At 45.3% G+C, this 22,624-nt stretch overlaps 1 protein-coding gene across 1 annotated transcript in view; it reads right to left on the reverse strand.

The window, feature by feature from the left end:
- Nucleotides 1–463: 463 nt before the first annotated feature.
- Nucleotides 464–22,624, reverse strand: part of TRMO (tRNA methyltransferase O) — a 64,690-nt gene continuing 42,529 nt past the window's right edge. The window contains exons 4-5 of the mRNA XM_077475300.1: nucleotides 6,344–6,913; nucleotides 464–3,839 (exon numbers count right to left, since the gene is read on the reverse strand). Of these exons, the coding sequence (XP_077331426.1) occupies nucleotides 3,631–3,839; nucleotides 6,344–6,913 (779 nt within the window). The 3' untranslated portion in view covers nucleotides 464–3,630. The remainder of the gene's footprint in view (nucleotides 3,840–6,343; nucleotides 6,914–22,624) is intronic.

Below are 22,624 nucleotides of genomic sequence, written 5' to 3' on the forward strand. Positions count from 1 at the left end.
CCATGAGGTGCCATGTTGAAATTCCAGTGACCAGTATGAGAGAGCGAGAACACCACATTTAACACACCTGCGACCTTGTAACACTAATAAGTCACTTGAAACCGGGGAGGGTAAATAGCTGATTGGGCCCAATTTGGACATTTTTACTTAGGGGTGTACTAATTTTTTTGGCAGTAGTTTACACATTAATGGCTGTTTGTTGAGTTATTTTGAGGGGACAGCAAATTTACACTGTTATACAAGCTGTACATTCACTACATTGTAGCAAAGTGTAATTTCTTCAGTGTTGTCACATAAAAATATAATAAAATATTTACAAAAATGTGAGGGGTGTACTCACTTTTGTGAGATACTGTGCATTACTAACACAGCAATAACAGCGGTGGCAATATAAACATTTTTATATAGCATACTTGTCAAGGCTCAGCAATAATGTAACATTATACTCCAGTCCAATCCTGAATGGACACATCACATTTTCACTTTTAATATTTTATGACAGGTGTAGTAATGGTAGTTTATTTAAAAGATCATGCATCTGCTGTAGGCCCATAATTAACGATCAAGTTGAAACCCGACTCTGCATATGGGAAAGGGGTAGAAGTAAACGTATATACAGTATATCACCAAAAGTATTAGGATGCCTGCCTTTACACATGAACTTTATTGGCATCTCAGTCTAATGCCGCGCACACACAGTCGGACTTTCCGATGGGAAATGTTGGATGTGAGGATGTGTATGCTCCATCGAACATTTGTTGTTGGACTTTACGCTAACAAATGTTGGCTAGCAGGTTCTCAAATTTTTTGCCAACAAAACTTTGTTGTTGGACTTTCCGATCATGTGTACAAGTCTGTCACACAAAAGTTAATGAAAGCTCGGAATCAAGTACGAGCTGGAAGCGCTCAATCTTGTAAAACTAGTGTTTGTAATGAAGATATCACATACGTCTTGTACGTCACTAAGACAAGTTGGAGCCAACATCCTTTGAACAAAAATCCACGGTTTTGTTGTCAGAAAGTCCGAACGTGTGTACGGGGCATTAGTCTGTAGGTGTCAATATTGAGTTGGTTCTCTCCCTTTGCAACTATAACAGCTTCAACTTTTCTGGGAATGATGTCCACAACTTTTAGTAGTATCTCCATGGGAATGTTTAACCATTCTTCCAGAAGCACATTTATGAGGTCAGGCATTGATGTTGAACAAGAAGGCCTGGCTCGCAGGCTCCCCTCTAATTCATCCCAAAAGTGTTCTATCAGGTTGAGGTCAGGACTCTGTACAGTCTAGTCAAGTTCTTCCACCCCAAACTCGCTCATCCATTTCTTTATGGACCTTGCTTTGTGCACTGGTGCGCAGTCACGCTGTAACAGGAAGGAGCCATCCCCAAACTGTTGCCACAAAGTTGGGAGCATGAAGTTGTCCAAAATGTCTTGGTATGCTGACGCCTTAAGACAGGGATATGCAATTAGCGGACCTCCAGATGTTGCAAACCTACAAACCCCATCATGCCTCTGGGTGTTATGCTTGTGGCTGTCAGAGTCTTGCTAAGCCTCATAGGACTTGTAGTTCTGCAACAGCTGGAGGTCCGCTAATTGCATATCCCTGCCTTAAGGAGTTCCCTTCACTGGAAATAAGGGGCCAAGCCCAACCCTGGAAAAACAACCCCACACCATAATCCCCCCCTCCACCAAATGATTTGGACCAGTGCACAAATCAAGGTCCATAAAGACATAGATGAGTGAGTTTGGGGTGGAGGAACTGAACTGGCCTGCACATACCTCAACCGGACACGGTGTCCCAATACTTTTGGTAATATAGGGTATATTCATAAAAAAAACAAGCATAATGATGGTCAAGTTTTGTTACTAGCTAAATGTATTCATGGAGCACGGATAGATGAATCTTGAATGACTGGCCAGAGTTCAGAACTGTATACCTGATTCGAAGAGTCATAATCCACAATTTCAGCAGTAGATGGCACTGCAGCTTAACAAATTCAATTTTGATTGAAATAGTTGTCTTACAATTGCAGTTTCACAACCAGATGGGTTTCCATTTAGGGCTGGTTCACACCAGATGCAGTCCAGTGCATTTTTACCCTGCATTAAAAATGCATGCACAGCGTTTTCCATGTATCCCAATGCCCTAGTTCACACCAGGCAAGCGCGTTCCAGCGCAGTCAACAAAAGCGGAACATGATGCATTTTTTTTCTGTATGGATTGCATCTGGAACGTTGCAAAACACATGGAAAATGCACTAGAACAAATTTAAATAAACCAGAATGCACAAGTCCTGAACTGAGATGAAGGAAAAGAGGATAACAATGCATTAAACACATCAAAAATCAAGTAAACATATATGCAGGAAAGCATCTGTACTGGCCCTTAGAGCAAAAGCTTTCTGTAATTTTAATAAAAATATTTTATTATTTTAAAAGGAAATGCAACTGCAGCACAAAAAAGTACTTTATGTTCTCTGCTTTTATGACCAGGTTTCTTGGAATCCATCTGTCTTGTTTTTCTACTGGCTCTGATAAGCAGTATTTAGCATTTTGGAACAAGACTATATCTTTGTGAACATAAAACGAACAATAGCAGTGCCATATGGGTAAGTACCCATTCAGGCTTGGGCATGTGCCTTGGCCCATTCATTTTCTATGAGCCTAATGCACCAAAAATATGATATATAATCCCTCAGTATCTAGGTATGTGATTGTACTTACAAGTACACTGACAGGACCATACTGAGTGCCAAGGGGGGTAGCTGCATGACACTGCTGCACAATGAACGAATTTACTAATGTCTCTTTACTTTGGAGGAAATTCTTTTTTATTTTTCAGATGACAATAAACTTAATTAAGTCTTAATATACTGTACCTATGTGAAATTAAAAAATGTTTGTTTTTCAGGATTCTGAGATCATTATGACGTTATTGTATTTGAAAATGGTTATTCTACTGGTTATTTTTAATTTTCATGAAGGAATCCTGCTTGGCTCTAAAACATTGCACTATGATGCAATTATATCATGCTGCAATAAAATCAGACATTTTACATGAATTAGGGTTTCCTGGTGACATATTATCTGCACCACAAGTTTAATAACACCATGCATTACTGGGGGCAGAAGAGACAGGTTTGTTGTTTTGTGTAGACATGTACTGGGAAAATATAGATGAGAAATTAATGGGATGTACTGTACCCCAAAATGCATGTGCAGAGCATGTTATTAAAGTGTACCATTGTGTAAAACCAGCCTAAACAATATTTAAAAAAATTCAGAGCAATTTGGCTCCTTTATGTGTAACTGTACCCTCGTAATCCTCCCTGCCCCTCGGTCCTGTCATTAGTCCATGATCCAGCAAGATATTGAATATTTGACCTTGTCAGCATCGCACAACTGCTAGTGAAAATTTTCTTGGCTAGGCCCAAGCAAGCACTCTGCACTCTCAAAGAATTCTATGGGGGAGCTCTGTGTCGAAAAGCTACAGCAGCAGATGCCTTTTTGGGTCAGTAAATATAGGACTATGAGTACCTGTTATTTCTTCTTCCTATACCTGTGAGATATGTTTAACTTTTTTTTTTCTTCAATAAAATGACTAAATCTCAAGGTACAAAACTACAGGTGTCAAGCCTGTGAGACTGGCTGTATTCTAACTACTTCTGCAAACCCATCACCAAACCAGCATGTCATGTGCATGGTATCAAGGCTAAAATAAAACAGACGATCCAGGCAACGATTTCTTCTGTAAACCGAGCGAGGGTCAGCTGATAGCACAGTGCTGATTGCACACTTTGCTTCTTCAATTGACTGAAAGTATTGGAAGGATGGTCCCCCTGAGAAAATACATTCAAGCAAATTATGGTTATTCATTTTAAGCATCATGCTTGCAGGAACAATGCTATTACCGTCATTTTTACAAGCATTACATCCCACAAAAACAGGTATAGTGGAGTCCTACAGCTTCACTGCATGGGTACCATTTCAGTATAGCAAACATTCTAGATTGAATCTAACTACTCTAGAATTCATTTACAAATACTAAAATATAGCTATAAGCAAAACTTTAAGATATGTAAAAAACATTTTTATAGAGACCTGTTTTTTTTTTTTTTTATGCTATGAAATGTTAATGGAAATCCATATTCAGTATAAAAATGTACTGAAAAATGAAATAATGAGCTGCTTGTATACATATACTGAATGTTATCTTTGCTTCTCTGCTGCTAAAGCTCTGAATTAAGAAGGGAATGGTGTCTTCTTCTTCAAGGTTACTGTTAACCAAATCCTAAAAATGATGGTTGGTGTAGTGTCATTTCACTTAAAGCTGGCATTTCAGTTTTTAGCAGATGCTGGAGATGTAAACCACCTTCTCATACCTCTCGCATGGATTTCTGCACACAGAATTACCCTAGTGGATAGGTATATCATTGGAAAATATAGCAGGGAGATCTCATTTTAGAGTATCTTATGCCGCGTACACACGATCAGATTTTCCACCAACAAAACCGTGGATTTTTGTTTGAAGGTTGTTGGCTCAAACTTGTCTTGCATACACACAGACACACAAATGTTGGCTAACAATTAAAGTGGGAACGCGATAACGTTTGATGAGCCCAGAAAAAGGTTCAATAGCCAGTGGGGCTCCTTCTGCTTGATTCCGAGCATGCGTGAAGTTTTGTGCGACGGACTTGTGTACACACGATTGGACTTTCCGACAACAAGGTTTTGTTGGCGGAAAGTTTGAGAACCTGCCATCAAACATTTGTTGGCGCAAAGTGCGACAGCAAATGTTCGATGGAGCATGGACACGGTCGGACTTTCCGACAACAAGCTCACATCCAACATTTCCCGTCGGACTGTGTGTACGCTCCATAAGACATTTAAGAACTTATGAGTGGACACTGCCTATTGGGCTCCACCCAGTGGCATATCCAGGGTATGGCACATATGGCAAGTGCCATGGGCGCCATATGAAGGGGGTGCTCGTGAGTGGTTGGGCAGCAAGTCACTCACAGGGGTCTCTTCTTAAAATGGCCCTGGTATCACCACTGTTACTCCCTGTCAGCCTGGGGTGGGATCCTGGCCAGCAGAGACTCCTCTGCGCCCACTGCTTAGCTCCACCCACCTCCTCCCTGCATCTTCTCCGACATGCACAAGAAACATGTGAGGCACTGACCGTAGTGCACAAAGGGAGCGGGAAGTTTAGGCAGTGGCATCCTGGTCCCGGTGTCCCCCTAGGTTATTTGGGAAATAGGCGGCCATGCAGGAGAGGGGAAAGGAGCCTGGAAGTGCGCTGTGCTCTCACTCCTCTCCAGCTTCACAGTCCTGACACTGCAGCTCTTCTTACCCAGTGGCTTTGTGTGCATAGGAGCACCCTGCAGCTTCCCCCCTCCTGTCCTGTCATTGACTTTAGAAGCAGCAGAAAGAACCAGCAGCCTCATACTATAGGAACGGCTGCCGGCAAGTCACAGGACAACAAAGAGTTAACAGAAGGAGCTGATCTGCCGCCTGCCGCTTACTGAGCCAATGGGTGATGCTGTAACCCGCCCCCTTCTCAAGCCGCCACCTTTGATTGAGAAGAACAAAGTACTGGAGCTATGTTGGAGCCTGGAGAAAGAACCAAGCTGCTGTTGGGATTACGGAAGAGGCAGAGAAGGAGGAGAAGAAGAATGCATTCGGGTGAAGGTAATCTGGAGATTGTGCACAGGAAGAGACATTTACTGCAATTCTCCTTTCCATCTCTCTACCCCCTGCCCCCCCCTTTCCCTCCCCCCCCCCCCCCCCCAGTTCTCTCTATCTCTTCCCCCTCTCTTTTTCCCCTCTTGCCCTAACCAGTATAAACACTTTGTAAATATTACAATAAAATATACAATGCTGTGCTTCCTTCTTCACCATTTTAGTGATAGTGGCACCCCCTCAAAAGATTTTTGATAACAAGTTGCAATATATAAGTGATGGTAACACCCCCCTCAAGAAATAAAATAACTTCACTTGCAATAGGGGTTGTCACCATCACGAATATACTACAATTTAATATTCAAAAAATTTGACTTGTAGTTTTGTTAGCCATTTTCTTTGTTAAGGTTGTCTGAAAAATTAGTTTCAAATGTTTTGACAGGGGCACAGTTTCAGTGCTTGCCATAGGCACCGTTTTCACTAGATACACCTCTGGTTCCACCTATAAATAAAATATGTTTTGGTAGACTGATCTTTTATGAAATGCCAAGAATCTTTGTTAAAAAGATATCCTACAATGTAGGAGCAGCAGCATGTTACAAAATATCACTTTCACAATAAATTCTGCATTTATTCCAAGGAAGCAGGTTGTATATCTTACCGGAGTCAAATTTTGCTTGAAACTGCTTCAATTCCATTTCTGCATGTGGTGTAAACCTGACTTTCAACTTGGGTACGGGTGATTCTGTCACCCAATTTGGGACAAAACTATCACAAGTGCTGGCTCTGTCTTCACCATCCTTTATTCCTGTGTTCACTGGATTTGTAAGTTCTGTCCTTTGATCTAGTATATTGAATTCCTTTCCTTCTTGTCTGGAAGAATATTCCTGCAATGAACAAGATTCTTTCACAGGAAGAGATGATCCTTCAGTAGTCTCCAAGGCCACCTTCTCTTTATGGTCATCTAATACGTTACTATGACTGCTAGATATCTCTGCTTTATCTTCCACTTTATTTTCCACACTATGACAGATTATATTAAATTGTTTTGAAGATGTCTCTTGCCCGTTTCCTGATGTATCACAATTACCCTCATGTTGCCTTTTGTTTTCTTCTGGCTCAACAAATGAATGCGTTGATCTTGGTGAATCATACTCTGCAATATATGGCTTGATGTCAATAACTGGCGTTCCTTGTATCATGTCAATTCCAGACAGATACAGTGTTCCGCCTGTAAAAAAATAAAATAAAAAAATATGTACATTATAGTACTGATGCATGCTAAGATGCAATCTCTTATTTTAGGCTAGGTTCACATTGCAACCGAAAGAAAAAGTGGCAGCACATCCGAAATGTTGTAGTTTATTTAAAGATCCACGAATACAAAAGCATGACACACAACTGACAGGATACTCAGCAGACGCGTTTCACGCTAAACGTGCTTACTCATTGCTAGGTTCACACTGCAACATGGATCGGCTCACAGTAGGAGTCCGGGGCCTCCCTGTTCACTGTCTCAGGTCCCATTTCAGTCCCAATTTTTGGCTTAATTCGGACCGTAAACGGACCAGAAGACACACAGGACTCCTGGGCAATTCATTCCAGAGCTTCTCTAGAGATGTGTGAACCAGCTCCACAGAGACCCAGTCACAATCTCCTGACATGTGAATTGGATGTGGGGAAACACTCATCCAATTGGCAATAGTGTAAACCCAGCCTCAATGAACAGTCCTCACTTAAAGGCTAACTCCACTTTCATGGGAAAGAAAATAATCTAGCATAAAGAATTCATACACAAGTCATATTGTAATTGAATGTTATTAAAAACTACCTTATTTTTCAATCTGCAGCTCTGTAATTTTCTGGAAAATGCAATATGGCTACTTGGAGGTGCTCTGTACACAGAATGGTATAGAACGCCCCCTGTGAAATGTCATTTCCTGCTTGTGTGATTGGCTTATTGATTTTCCCAGAAGTCTGCTCTCAGATACAAGTCATATTTTGGCATCCCGGCAACAAAAATTTAATTTTTGGTCAGATACTCCCAAAGAGAAATCAAGGTTAAAGGATTGCACACTCCACAGGTGCAAGTATAGCGACTAACTGATAATTATGAAATCACGCCCATTCACATTTATTGAGCACATGGACACAAACGGCTATTTCTTATATAGCGAAAGGTAGGAATCTGCAACAAAGTTTCCTAAGAGGGCCTTCACACCAAGCCTCCCCGGACATCGGCGATAAAGAGGTGGCATTTTTAGCGCCACTTTATTGTAGTTTTAGCGACGCTATTGGGCCGCTAGTGGGGTGGTTTTAACCCCCCCCCCCCCCGCTAGTGGCCGAAAATGGGTTAAATCCACCTGCAAAACGCCACTGGAGCTGCTTCAATGGGGAGCAGCGGTGGAAGAGCGGTGAGTTCACTGCTCCTAAGAAGCTGCTGGCAGGACTTTTTCTGATGCCCTGCCAGCGCACTGATCCAGAAGCCATTCTTTTCAGGCGCTATATTTAGTGCTGTAGCGCCTGAAAAGCACTGGCAGTGTGAAAGGGGTCTAAAATCCTTGCAAGGTACATAAATCACCTAGATGGGAATGTTTATCAACAAAAGTGAAGATACACTTTAAGATTTTTGTAAACCCAAGAAAAAAAAAAGTACTATATTGCAGATTACTAGTTTATTATTATTACTACTATTATATGTGCTGGTTACATTTTCTTTGTACAGGATTATTTTATCTTTATTTTTACCTGGAGATGCTGTCAGTAACACACTTCCAGTCCTAGGGTGGCAAAGCTTACTCACTGTACTGTGTCTAGGCAGCATTTTATGGTCTCATGGCACCCTAGGACACGATATGTGTGAAATGACTAGAGCAGGGATATGCAATTAGTGGACCTCCAGCTGTTGCAAAACTACAAGTCCCATCATGCTTCTCCCTCTGGGTGTCATGCTTGTGGCTGTCAGAGTCTTGCTATGCATCATGGGACTTGTAGTTCTGCAACAGCTGGAGGTCCGCTAATTGCATATCCCTGGACTAGAGAATACCTCCCCTTCTCCTCATCTTTATAAAATAGATGGAGACCAGCAGTTCACAGAGGTAAAAAACGGGCAAGGCTGGGATATCAGGGCAACAGTTTAGCTCACTACAGGAAGTTAAAGTGGAAAAAAAAAAGCTTTTTTTGTTAAAATTAATGTTACCTGCTCTGTGCAGTGGTTATACACAAAGCAGTCCAAATCCTCCTCTTCTTGGGTCCCTCTTCAGCGCTCCTGGCCCTTTCCTCCTGTTGAGTGACCCCTCAGCATGCAGGTTATGGGTGCACTCGAGCCAACAAGCAGCTCCTGGTGTCGATTCAGACTGCATCACGTCCCCGCCCCCCCTTTCTCCTCATTAGCTCACTGACTTTGATTGATAGCAACAAGAGCCAATAAGGGGGGGTGTCCTGGACAGCCAAGCCTCTCATGCAACATCGCTGGATCAAGATGGGGCTCAGGTAAGTATTAGGGGGCTGCTGCACACAGAAGGTTTTTTATCTTAATGCATAGGATGCATCAAAGTGGAGTTCCAGGCGTTTTATGTTTATTAAAAGTCAGCAGCTACAAAAAGTGTAGCTGCTGACTTTTAGTAAACAGACACTTACCTGTTCCACGGTCCAGCGATGTGGCCAAACGGAGTGTCGCTCCTCTCCGCCAGCGCCTCCACTGCCTCTCTGGGCACCTGGCCGTGACAGCTTTTGACTTCACGGCCGGGCACATACGGCACATGCATGAGTCGCGCTGTGCTCCCGGAGTGGACAGGCTATCTCCTGGGACCTGTCACGTGTCCCAGGAGATCGCCTAGAGGGAGGGGCTGCCTAAGGCGAAAGGAGGAGTCACTTTGGCGGTCCCTGGGCAGAAGGAGGAAGTTGGATAGGAAGTCCCACTCCTAACGAAGCCCCCACTCCCCCCAAAAAATGACGACATGCCAAATGTGGCATGTAAGGGGGTGAGTAGTGCTTAAAGCGGAAGTTCCACTTTTGGGTGGAACTCAACATTATGATAAAAAACCTGCCTTCAAAACCACTTTAACAGCTCAGTGGCTTTCTGGAAGGATCAAAAGGTATATTTTGTACTTATTAAACAGATCACTTTCAATAATATATTTAAAGCCAAATTCCTGGATAACTAGTTAACTTTCACCCCAACTCCTAATCCAGCTGTACATTACAAAGGTGCTTATTATTGATATATATGAGATCTTCTCAGTTTATGAGAAATGTACCTTTGAGATCTGTGACGTCACAGCTTTACCTAAGAAAGAACAACTTCGGATGGGCACTTGGAGGAGGTATAAAGCAAGCGTCATATCCGCTCACTATGCAGCGCCACTTGTAGAAATTACAATTCCCACGATCCTATGGGAGTTATACGTGTGAATAGGTGTGCTGAGTGTGGGCTGAACAGGTGGGGTGTGTGTGGCTTACAGTAAGCATGATTAAGCCCCCTTTCACACTTATACGACTTGTCCCACAATTTTGGACTGCAAAATCGCATGACAAGTCATTCTCCATGATTGTGAATGACTACCATTCATATTGGCACGACTTTAAGTCGTGCCAACTTCAAAGTAGTTCCTGTATACTTTTTTCTGAAGTCGGATCAAAGTCAGATTCCATATCAATTGATCCGACTTTGGCATGAGACTTGTGCGTAAAGGGGAACTCCAAGCCAATTTTTATTTATTTTTTTTAAGAAAGAAACAGGCATGGATTCCCCCTTCATGAGCATACCGGACCCTTAGGTCTGGTATGGAATCTAAGGGGAACCCGGCGTGGGGTCCCCAACCAAAATCCATACCAGACCCCTATCCGAGCACCAGCCTGGCCGGTCAGGAAAGGGGGTGGGGTCAAGCGAGTGCCCCCCCCCCCCTCCTGAGCCATACCAGGCCGCATGCCCTCAACATGGGGGGGGGGTGTGGGTGCTTTGTGGCGGGGGGGCCCTGCAGCCCCCCCACCCCAAAGCACCTTTTCTCTTCTTGCCTCTTCTGCCGGCTTCTCAGCTATCTTCTTCCAGCTCTTTTGCTAGTAGTGGCCCAGTCTTCTGCATCATCTTCCTCCCTCTTCTCTTTCTCCGATGTTGACACCTGGCTCTCTCCTGCTGTAATGCCGTGTGAGCAGTGTGCAGCAACGTATATAGGCATGGGGCGTGGTCACCGGGTGATGTCACCCGGTGACCCGCCCCTTATGACGTCACAGTCCCAGGGCATGCTGGGACTCTGGTGTCATAAGGGGGCAGGGTCACAGGGTGACATCACCCGATGACCACATCCCCATGCCTATATAAATCGCTGCGCACCGCGCACAATGCACTACAATGGGAGAGAGGGTCGTGTCAACATCTGAAGGGAAGAAAAGAAGAAAGAAGAAGATGACACCGACGAAGAAGACTGGGCCAATAATAGTAAAAGAGCTGGAAGAAGATAGCAGAGGAGCCCTGCAGAAGGCACCAGAGAGTGGGAGAAGGCACCAAAGAGTGGGAGAAGAGAGCCGAGAAGTCGGAAGAAGACCCCCGGAGCTGCCTAATAAATTACTTTAAAAACCTGTGTAGTGTGTTTTTTTATTGACACCTTTTCCCCAAGTGAATGGGTAGGGTAGGGTGGGGGGCCGGGATCTGGGGGCCCCCTTATTAAAGGGGGCTCCCAGATTCCTATAAGCCCCCCGCCCGCAGACCCCGACAAACATAAAATCCATACCAGAAGCTACATACAGTATTACCGCGCATCCAGCAAGCTGATAACCAGCGGGCTGCATTTAACACCAGCGTAAAGGACGACCCCCTATTTTTGGGGGCTAGTTTTAAGTATAAATGGTCATCTTATACGCCGGAAAATATGGTATTTATGGCATTGTTTAAGAAAAAATGCAGTTTTTGATCCCAGTTTATAAGATGGATACAACTCCTTTAAGCTCACCGGTGGCACGGGTGTAGGTAAATGGGCATATAGCTGCGCCTTTCTCACTGCAAAGAGGAAAAAGACAAGGATGTCCATTATCACCCTTATTTTTTGCTTTAGCTTTGGAACAGTTAGCTGCATCTGTTCGTCAATCATCTAATATTGTTGTATTTCATAGATCTTTAAAGGAAGATAAGATCGCTATATGCTGACGACACATTGTTATTTTTGGGAGATGCATCATCTTCTTTAACCACTTGCTTACTGGGCACTTAAACCCCCCTCAGTCCCAGACCAATTTTCAGCTTTCAGCGCTGATGCACTTTGAGTGACAATTACGCGGTCATACAACACTGTACCCAAATGAAATTTTTATCATTTTTTTCCCACAAATAGAGCTTTCTTTTGGTGGTATTTAGTTACAGCTCGGAGTTTTATTTTTTGCTAAACAAACAAAAAAAGATGCAAAAAAAAAAAAAAAAAATCATGTTTTAATAGTTTGTTATAAAATTTTGCAAACGGGTCATTTTTCTCCTTCATTGAAGTGCGCTGATTAGGCGGCACTGATAGGCTGCATTGGTGGGCACAGATGGGCTGCATTGGTGGGCACTGATGGGCTGCATTGGTGGGCACTGATGGGCTGCACCGGTGGGCACTGATAGGCATAGTTAAGGCGGCACTAATAGGCACAGATAAGGCGGCACCGATGGGCACAGATAAGGCGGCACTGATGGGCAAAGATGGGCACAGATAAGATGGCACGGATGGGTGGCACGGATGGGCACTGATAGGTACCACAGATAGATGGGACTGATGGGCACTGATAGGTGGCACTGATAGGTGGCTCTGATAGGTGGCACTGCTGGGCACTGATGGGCGGCACTGCTGGGCACAGATGGGCGGCACTGCTGGGCACTGATGGGCGGCACTGGGGTGCAGCACCTTTGAGGCAGATTGGGTGGCACTGTGGGTGGCACTGTGGGGTGGCACTGTGGGTGGCACTGTGGGTGGCACTGTGGGTGGCACTGTGGGGTGGCACTGTGGGCACTGACGGGGGGCACTGACGGGGGGCACTTACTTTTGCTTTTATTTTACTTCAGGATGGCACTGCGGGAGGCAGGTGGGCACAGGCAGGTGGCAGGTGGTCCCTTGTATTGATGGCCGTGATCGGGACTGATGTCCCGATCACGGCCGCCGGTGATCGGCTTTTTTTTTTCTCTCCTCGCGCTGTCAGCGCGAGGAGGAATAATAGCCGATTACCGGCTCCGTTCTATCACATGATCAGCTGTCATTGGCTGACAGCTGATCACGTGATAAGGGGTCGGGATCGACCCCTTACACGGATCGGTGATCAGGCGAGTCTCACGGACTCGCCGATCACAGAGCGCGCCGCACGCGCCCCTCAGGTGGCGCGCAGGCCGCTCGTAACCGAGACGTAGTCCCGGAAATGTAGGTCCGCGCTAATGCCGTCATTTGGCAATAGCGCGGATCTGTAGTGGTTAAAGGCAGTGATGTCTTTAAAGCGGGAGTCCGCCGGGACTCCACGTTTTTTTTTTAAAAGCCAGCAGCTACAAATACTGCAGCTGCTGACTTTTAAAATAGTGACACTTACCTGTCCAGCGCGCCCGCGATGTCGGCACCCGAAGCCGATCTGTAGATCGTTTCTCGGGTGCTGCCGCCGCCATCCTGGGTATGGGAATCAGGAAATGGAGCCTTTCGGCTTCATTTCCCGGTTCCCTACTGCGCATGCGCGAGCCGCGCTGCGAAATAAGGACGGTCCCCGCTGCCTCTGGGATCTGTGTGTTTTCCCAGCAGGCAGCGGGGCACTTGCGGAAAGGGGCGGGCACTTGCGGAAAGGAGCGTAATCTACGCCCCTTTCCGCAGAGAGCTATCCTGGAAGTGGGTGCAGTTACCTGGATTATCCAGGTAACTGCACCCCCCTCCCCCCTGAAAGGTGCCAATTGTGGCGCCGGAGGGGGGGGGGAGGATTCCGATGAGCGGAAGGTCCATTTTAGGGTGGACCTCCGCTTTAATAAATATTTATGGCTCTTTCTCAGGATTAAAACTTAATTGAGATAATTCAGTTCTTTTACCTGTGGACCCCTTGGTGACCAATCTGCCAACATCTGCCTCTCAGATAGGTGCGGTTTACGTATTTAAATATTTAGGTGTACAAGTTACACCACAAGTGAATACATATGTGGGGTGGATTTTACCGTATATACTCGAGTATAGGTCGATCCGAATATAAGCCGAGGCCCCTAATTTACCACAAAAAACTGGGAAAACGTATTGACTCGTGTATAAGCCGAGGGTGAGACATGCAGCAGCTACTGTTACATCCCTGTGTCCCGTCCATGCCTGTGTCCCGTCCATGCCTGTGTCCATCGCAGCCTACCTGTCTCTTTGCCTTCTGCAGCCTCTGTGTGCCATGCCGCGCCGCACCTCTCCTCCTCGTCTGACAGACGGCGGCCATTCCACTGTTCAAAAGCCACGCCTCTCTGTCTGTGATAGGCGGAACACTCAATTTCCCAGCAGTCAGTGTTCCTCCTATCACGGACATCCTCTCATCCTCGTCCGTAGTATGAGAATGAGCAGATGTCCGTGATAGGCGGAACACTGACTGCTGGGAAATTGAGTGTTCCGCCTATCACAGACAAGGAGGCGCGGCTTTTGAATAGTGGAATGGTCGCCGATCTGCGTGACTCGAGTATAAGCCGAGGGGGGCACTTTCAGCCTAAAAAAAGGGGCTGAAAATCTCAGCTTATAGTATATACGGTAAGTCCACTGTTTAAACGGTTTAAGCAAGTGGGGAAATTTTGGAGTAAATTGCCTTTAAAGATAATAGGTAGAGACAATCTGATGAAAATTATATGGATACCACAATTATTATATTTGTTGCATAATTGCCCTGCACGGCTTCCTTTGAATTTTTTTAAACAAATAGACACTCTGTTTAGAGATCTGGAAATATAAACATCCTCGGATTAGATTGGAAATATTGCAGTTGCCTAAAGTTGAAGGCGGCTTGGCTGTTCCTAATGCCAGATTGTAATATGGCAAAGCTTGAAGATTTTGATCTATGGAAGAGGGCTGCCATTCAGCTTCTTTGACAACTTTTCGATAATGAGGTTTTGCATCCATTTGATAAGTTGGCAGAGAGTTACCATTTGCCTAACGAATACATTTTTCAATTTTTACAGCTACGGCATGCTTTGCAGAGCCAAGCAAGGACTTTTCTATTAAAATATAATCCTTCATCAATTTTAGCCTTGGCAGTAACTGTAAAATGCTCTAAACAGGGACTTTTAGGGAGTATATACTCTTCTCTACAAATGACAGTTGGAACTAATCCACAAGAGGGCAGTTTTGGAGGCGTTGGTGTAGAGACTTATGCTGCGTACACACGCAGCCGACTATCCGGCGGACTTAGTCCGGCGGACTTCCCGCCGGACTTTCCGATAGGGCTACTTGCCCACACACGGCACTTTTTCAGCGGACTAATACGGCGTACTAAGTCCGCCGGACTATCCGCTGTACTTTTGAAATGAACGGACTCGCCCCCACACATGCGGAGGAAAGTCCGCTCATTTTGAGCGCGTCTCCAGGTAGCCGGGCCAGCGAAGGAGGCGTTGCTGGCCCCGTCACCTGGTATGGACTTAAAGGGGAACCCCCTACGCCGAAAAAAATTGGTGTGGGGGTCCCCCCCCAGGTCCATATCAAACCCTTATAGGAGCACGCTACCCGGTCGGCCAGAAAAGGGGGGACGAGCGAGAGGCCCCCCTCCTGAGCCGTACCAGGCCGCGTGCCCTCAACATGGGGGGGTGCCTTGGGGAAGGGGGGTTGTCTTCCCGACAACCCTGGCCCTTGTCCTCATCAACATGGGGACAAGGTGCTTGGGAGGGGGGGCGCGCGGCCCCCCTTCCCCAAGGCACCCCCCTATGTTGAGGGCACATGGCCTGGTACAGCTCAGGAGGGGGGGCGCTACCTCGTCCCCCCTTTCCTGGCCGGCCGGGTAGCGTGCTTGGATAAGGGTCTGATGTGGACCTGGGGGGGACCCCCATGCCGATTTTAACGGCGTAGGGGTTCCCCTTTAAGTCCATACCAGGTGACAGAGCGAAGGAGGCGTCGCTGGCCCCAGCTACCTGGAGACGTGCTCAAAATAAGCAGACTCTTCTCCGAGCAGGAAAACTCCATTCATTTCAAAAGTACGGTGGACTGGCACACATACGGCCGGATTGTCCGCCGAAATGCGAGTCTGACGGAAAGATTGGAGTACAAAACTACTTTCTAAGTCCGACGTACTTTTGGGTAAAAAAAGTCCGCCGGAGGCTACATACGGGGGGATTGTCTTTTCCACCGGATTGTTTGATCGTGTGTACGCGGCATTAGAGACACTTAGTGATGGGGAGTAGGAACAATCCTTGAAGAATTCATGTGAGGTATCCCTATACTCCTCCCAATGTTTGACTCAGTTATTTAGCATTCACAGAGTACATTATACTCCATTAAAGTTATATTCCTGGGGAACAGCAGCTACAGCAAATTGTCCAAGGTGTATTACTAATACAGGCACACTTATACATATGTGGTGGTAATGTCCTAAATTGCATCGTTATTTGGCGTGTGTTTTTTGATACCTTAAGCTCTACACGGATTCATTCTCATCCAAAAATTGCATTGTTAGGGATTATACCAGAAGATACCCTTCCAGCTGAAGTGCATATGAAGTGGTTGAGAACTATGCATATGGCCCGTAAACTCGTATTACAAAAATGGATATCAAAATACCCGCCAATGATAGATCAAGGGATTAATCTTAATTTAAGATGAGAGGAAATAACATTTAAACATAGGAGGAGTCCTAAAAAATTTTGCAAAAAGTTGGCATTGGTGGCTAGTTTCTAATTTATCTGAGTAGCCAGCTCAGTATACTAATGATACTAAGGAAAATCAATAATGAGATGGAACTTTATTTTCTTTTTAAATATTGGGTATTTGAGTAAAGAAGGAAATGTAAACTGGTGCGCAAATGAGGAGATTCATTTTTATTTCCTTTGAGGATGGTATATTTGGGTGGGGGAATATGTGGGAATATTTTGTGAGTTGGCAAGATTTTTTCTGTTGTTGTATCATGAAAAAAAAAAAAACGATTTGATCAAAAGTGGTAGTATAGCATACTAGCACATTATGAAAGACTTACCTTGAAACAAAGCCCTCCAGTGGCGCGCTGTCACCGCTGCAGAGGCTTCCATCATCACCCGGTCTTCCCTCTGGGTTCAAGAGTTGCGGCCGCTTGACTGGCTGAGCCGTGATGATGCGCACGTGGGAGTCATGGCCACAGCACGGAGCTCTGAAGGAACGGCACCCACATCGGTGTATAATAAACCTAAATTATACACTGCTGTGAGTGCACATGCAGTAGTTACAATAGGTCCTGCCACCTTCTTCCCTGGCCAGCAATGTACAAACGCTCATTGTTTGTCTATGCTGTGGTTGCCTGACAAAGGGGGCACAGCCATGCATATCGGCTCCTGCATAATGCATAATGGCTGCATTCACTTTCACTCTCACTGCGGCCGTACGCCTGCCGGCTTGCCCACCAATCCCTGGCTGGGCTGGATGGATGTTCACATTGCTCCATGTCCTACTAGGCTGTCAGCAATGGAGTAAGGCCCCTTTCACACTGAGGCGCTTTGCAGGCGTTAAAGTGTTAAAAATAGTGCCTGCAAAGCGCCCTGAAAGAGCCGCTCAGTGCACTCCAAGGGCTTTCACACTGGAGCGGTGCACTTGCAGGATGGTCCAAAAAGTCCTGCAAGCCGCATCTTTGGAGCACTGTAGGAGCGGTGTATTTACCGCTCCTAAAGTGCCCCTTCCCATTGAAAACAATGGGGCAGTGCTCCAAACCTGCCTGCAAAGCGCCACTGCAGCACCACTTTACCGCCAGCGCGCTGAGCGCCCCAGTGTGAAAGTAGCCTTATGCACGACAAAGTCCCTGTACATTGGGACAAAGATTGAAATGCAGGAAAGTCCCACCCAATCTGGGACTGTTGGGAGGTATGGGCCTAGGCTCAGTCATAGTTGTTCTTTAACCACTTAAGGACCGCCGTATTGCCATTGTACGTCATCACAATGGCACAGGCAGGCACAAGCACGTAGATGTATGTGCCTGCCTTCCAGCGGGTGGGGGGTCCGATCGGACCCCCTCCCGCTGGATACGGCGGTCCGGTTCGCTCTAGGAGCGATCCGTGATGACGGGATGGCCGTTGGTTTCTGGCCACCCCCTCTGGATCGCTCCTGGCCAATGACAAGCTTCCTCCCACTGTGTATTGTTTACACAGGAAGGAGGAAGTGATGTCATTCTCCTCGGGGCGGTCTTTTTGACCGGACTACGAGGAGAAGACTAAAAGTAAGTGTGCACCAACACTACACTGACACATAGGTGCACATAGGTACACAAAACCCCCCCCGATCCCCCCCCCGCCCCCCCCCCCCCCAGTCACAGTGTCACTGATTGCATTGATCATTTCTTTACTGATCACTGCATTCAGTGTCAGTTGTAACAGTTAAAACTGTCAGGGCAGTTAGTGTTAGGTCCAGGGTAGCCCCCTATCACCCCCCCCAATAAAGATTTAACCCCCTGATTGCCCCTAGAGTTAACCCTTTCACCCCCTTTTGCCAGTGTCACTAAGCAATCATTTTTCTGATCGCTGCATCAGTGTCGCTACTGTCGCTAGGTAGCTAGTTATTTTTTTAGGTTCACTGCCAGGTTTTTATATCGCTAGGTACCCCGATATACTACCCAATAATGGTTTTAACCCCCTGATTGCCCCTAGTTAACCCTTTCACCCCCTTTTGCCACTGTCACTAAGCGATCGTTTTTCTGATCGCTGCATTAGTGTCACTAGTGCTGCTAGGTAGCTAGTTATTTTTTTAGGTTCACCGCCAGGTTTTTATAGCGCTAGGTACCCCGATATACTACCCAATAATGGTTTTAACCCCCTGATTGCCCCTAGTTAACCCTTTCACCAGCGATCACAGTATAAGTGTCACTGGTGACGCTGGTTAGCCAGTTAGTTATTTAGGTTCCCCGTCAGGTTTTTATATAGCGCCAGGGACCCCCATATACTACCTAATAAAAATTTGAACCCCCTGATTGCCCCTAGTTAACCCTTTCACCACTGATCACCGTATACGTGTTACGGGTGACTCTGGTTAGTTTGCTTTTTTATAGCATCAGGGCACCCACTATTTATTACCCAATAAAGGTTGAACCCCCTGATCACCCGGCGGGTGATATCAATTAGGTTTTAGGGTCAGGGTCTGCGTCGCCCCAGGCAGCGCTAGATTAGTGCCAGTACCGCTAACACCCACACGCAAAGCATAAACCTCCTGTAGTGGTATAGAATCTGAACAGATCAATATCTGATCTGATCAGATCTATACTAGCGTCCCCAGCAGTTCAGGGTTCCAAAAAAACGCATTGTTAGCGGGATCAGCCCAGATACCTGCTAGCACCTGCGTTTTGCCCCTCTGCCCAGCCCACCCAAGTGCAGTATCGATCGATCACTGTCACTTACAAAACACTAAACACATAACTGCAGCGATCGCAGAGTCAGGCCTGATCCCTGCGATCGCTAACAGTTTTTTTGGTAGCATTTTATATTTAAATCCGGAAGGCAGTGCTTGGTTTTCGGGGTCCCGTACGCGGCTAGGCTCCCAAAAAGTCCCCCACATGTGGTATCCCCGTACTCGGGAGAAGCAGCAGAATTTATTTTGGGGTGTAATTTGACTTATGCCCATAGCATGTGTGAGCAATATATCATTTAGTGACAACTTTGTGCAAAAAAAAAAAGTTTGTAATATTCCCGCAACTTGTGGCAAAATATAAAATATTCCATGGACTCAACATGCCTCTCAGTAAATAGCTTGGGGTGTCTACTTTCCAAAATGGGGTCATTTTGGGGGGTTTTGTGCTATTTTGGCATTTTATTAAAATTTGCACCCTTAGAAATCCTGAAGGTGGTGATTGGTTTTCGGGGTGCCGTGCGCGAATAGACTCCCAAAAAGTCCCACACATGTGGTATCCCCATACTCGGGAGCAGTAGCGGAATATATTTTGGGGTGCAATTCCACATATAACCATGGCATGTGTGAGCAATATATCATTTAGTGACAACTTTTTGTAAAAAAAAATTTTTTTTTGTCATTATTCAATACCTTAGGACAAAAAAAATAAATATTCAATGGGCTCAACATACCCATCAGCAATTTCCTTGGGGTGTCTACTTTCCAAAATGGGGTCATTTGGGGGGGGGGGGGGGTTTGTACTGCCCTGCCATTTTAGCACCTCAAGAAATGAGATAGGCAGTCATAAATTAAAAGCTGTGTAAATTCCAGAAAATGTACTCTAGTTTGTAGACGCTATAACTTTTGCGCAAACCAAAAAATATACGCTTATTGACATTTTTTTTCACTAAAGACATGTGACTGAATAAATTTTGCCCTCAATGTATGACTAAAATTTTGTTTATTCGATTTTTCTTATAACAAAAAGAAGAAAATATCTTTTTTTTTCAAAAGTTTCGCTCTTTTTCCATTTATATCGCAAAAAATAAAAATCGCAGAGGCAATCAAATACCATCAAAAGAAAGCTCTATTTGTGGGAAGAAAAGGACGCAAATTTCCTTTGGGTGCAATATTGCATGACCGCGCAATTACCAGTTAAAGCAGCGCAGTGCGAAATTGGAAAAAGACCTCTGGTCCTTAAGGTGTTTATTGGTCCGGGGCTGTAGTGGTTAAGTAACCTCCATACATGCCTCCTGGTAAAATGCTTACATTCATCCCCGTTCTAGTGATCTTTACTGTGTGTGCCCTGCCTGTCACTACACAGCCTTTGGAATTAGATATCCTTGACAGGCTCTCTTACTACACACATGCCCATTCCTATGGGTAATCTATACTCATGGCAGTCGCTAGGCACCCATTATAGTAGACAAATGCCGCATACACACCACCAGACTTTTCGAGGGACTAGGTCCGGCGGTCTTTCCGACTGAGTTTCGGCGGAGTTCCAACGGACTTTCCGAATGAATGGACCTGGCCACACACAATCACACCAAAGTCCAACGGATTCGAACGTGATGACGTACGACTGAACTAGAATAAGGAAATTCATAGCCAGTAGCCAATAGCTGCCCTAGCATCGGTTTTTGTCCGTCGGACTAGCATACACACGAATGGATTTCTCGGTTCGGCGGAGTTCCGGTGGAAAAATTTAAAACATGTTCTAAAGTTTCTAAAGTCCGCCGGATTTTTGGCAAGCAAAGGTCCGATGGAGCCCACACAAGATCGAATTGTCCAAAGGGCTCGTTCCGTTGGACCTTTGCTGTAAAAAAGTCCGGTCGTGTGTACCCGGCATAAGTCTCACCTTTTAGGAATGTATTGGGCCACTGTGCACATATGCAGTAAGAGGAGAATCTAGCCACAAAGCTCTTTATCCAAAGGTTGTGTGGTGCAAGGCAGGGCCACACAGTGAAAATAGCAGGAATGGGGAGAAAGGTATATTTTCACCAGGTGAGCCATCTTATAATGATCATAAGCTTTTTTATTATTGTTGCTGTATAACAAGACCGGGTAGGATTTTGTTTCATGCAGGCATGTGAAGTTAACCATAGTTCTACCTTAAACGAGGCCCAAATAAGAGTGACTTCTCTCCGGTTGAAATTGATAAAAAAAAAAACAGAAGAAGAAGCTTTCTGAATTATTATGGGAATTTGCACATCAGTCATCTTGATTTAGCGCTATATCTATTTAATGAAACAGGTTGTAATCAAAACTAATCACTGATTCTGCAAATTAGTAATTTATAACATTTTAAGAAATCACTGAAAAAATATGGCTGCTAGCTGTGTGAATACATCTGCATGTAACTCCACAAATGAAGTTTCTTATTGATATTCTAGTAGTATTAACAGTTATATGCAAAACAGTAAATGATCTCTGAACTAGCAGCAATTGTCTTTGCTCACAAAATATCAGTGTTAAAAAAAAATAAAAAATAAAAACACACAGGAAATTCTCCAAGGAACAGCTAAATATGTAGTTGAAATACACATATGTGAATGTATACGCTGATAGATTTTGTAATTCTCTTCAGCCACTTTTGATTCATATACCTCAAACAGGATAGTAACCTCACCTTCTCTTTTAGGGTCTTTTCACACAGGGCACAGCTGTCCATTCATCAGGGGATCTGCGAGATGATCCCCTGCTAAATTAAGCTGAACATGACAGATGGCAGTTTTGTGACATAAATGCCCATTTGGTTTCTGCCCACATTTTGACAGCAGACTGTGGTGGACCCGAGCTGGGCAGCCAGATGTAAACAAACTTGTGACCATTTACATGAGGCTACCTCCAATCCATCACGTTTAAGTCCAGAAAAATGGGAAAGCCCTTTTCTGTTTTTTAACCCTGGACCTGGATGAAATTGGAGCTAGGTGTATATAAATGGACACCTGCCTATAGAGCTCAAAAACTGACAGATGGACCTGATTTGAAAGCCTGGGTGAAAAAGGCCTTAGGGCCCCTTTAGGGCACCACCACTCACGATTAGGGATGAGCTTTATGTTGGGGTCAATGAGCTCGACTCTAACATTGGCTGTTCGAGCGTTCATCGATATACGAACATTATGGGCGTTTGCGCCAAATTCAAGCAGCGCGTCATGCCTCATAATGCACTGCGACATCAGTGCATTGCTGTCTGATGATTGGCTAAGCATGCACTATGACCCGCATGCTTTGGCCAATCAAAGCACCCCAGCAAAGAGAACCATAATTGACCAAAGGACAGGGTGCATTTGGCCAATTATGGCTCAGGGGGTTAAGTCCACATCCCACACTATATAAGGCCGCCTGCACATCGGCCCTGTGTAGTGTTTGGCTGGCGTTGACCGAGAGAGAGTGCCATTTCATTTAGATTGAGCAGGCAGGCAATTCAGTTAGCTGCC

This window comes from Lithobates pipiens, unplaced genomic scaffold (genome assembly GCF_037356315.1).
Source record: "Lithobates pipiens isolate NorthernLeopardFrog02 unplaced genomic scaffold, aLitPip1_a1.2 Scaffold_13, whole genome shotgun sequence".
Lineage (NCBI taxonomy): Eukaryota > Metazoa > Chordata > Amphibia > Anura > Ranidae > Lithobates > Lithobates pipiens.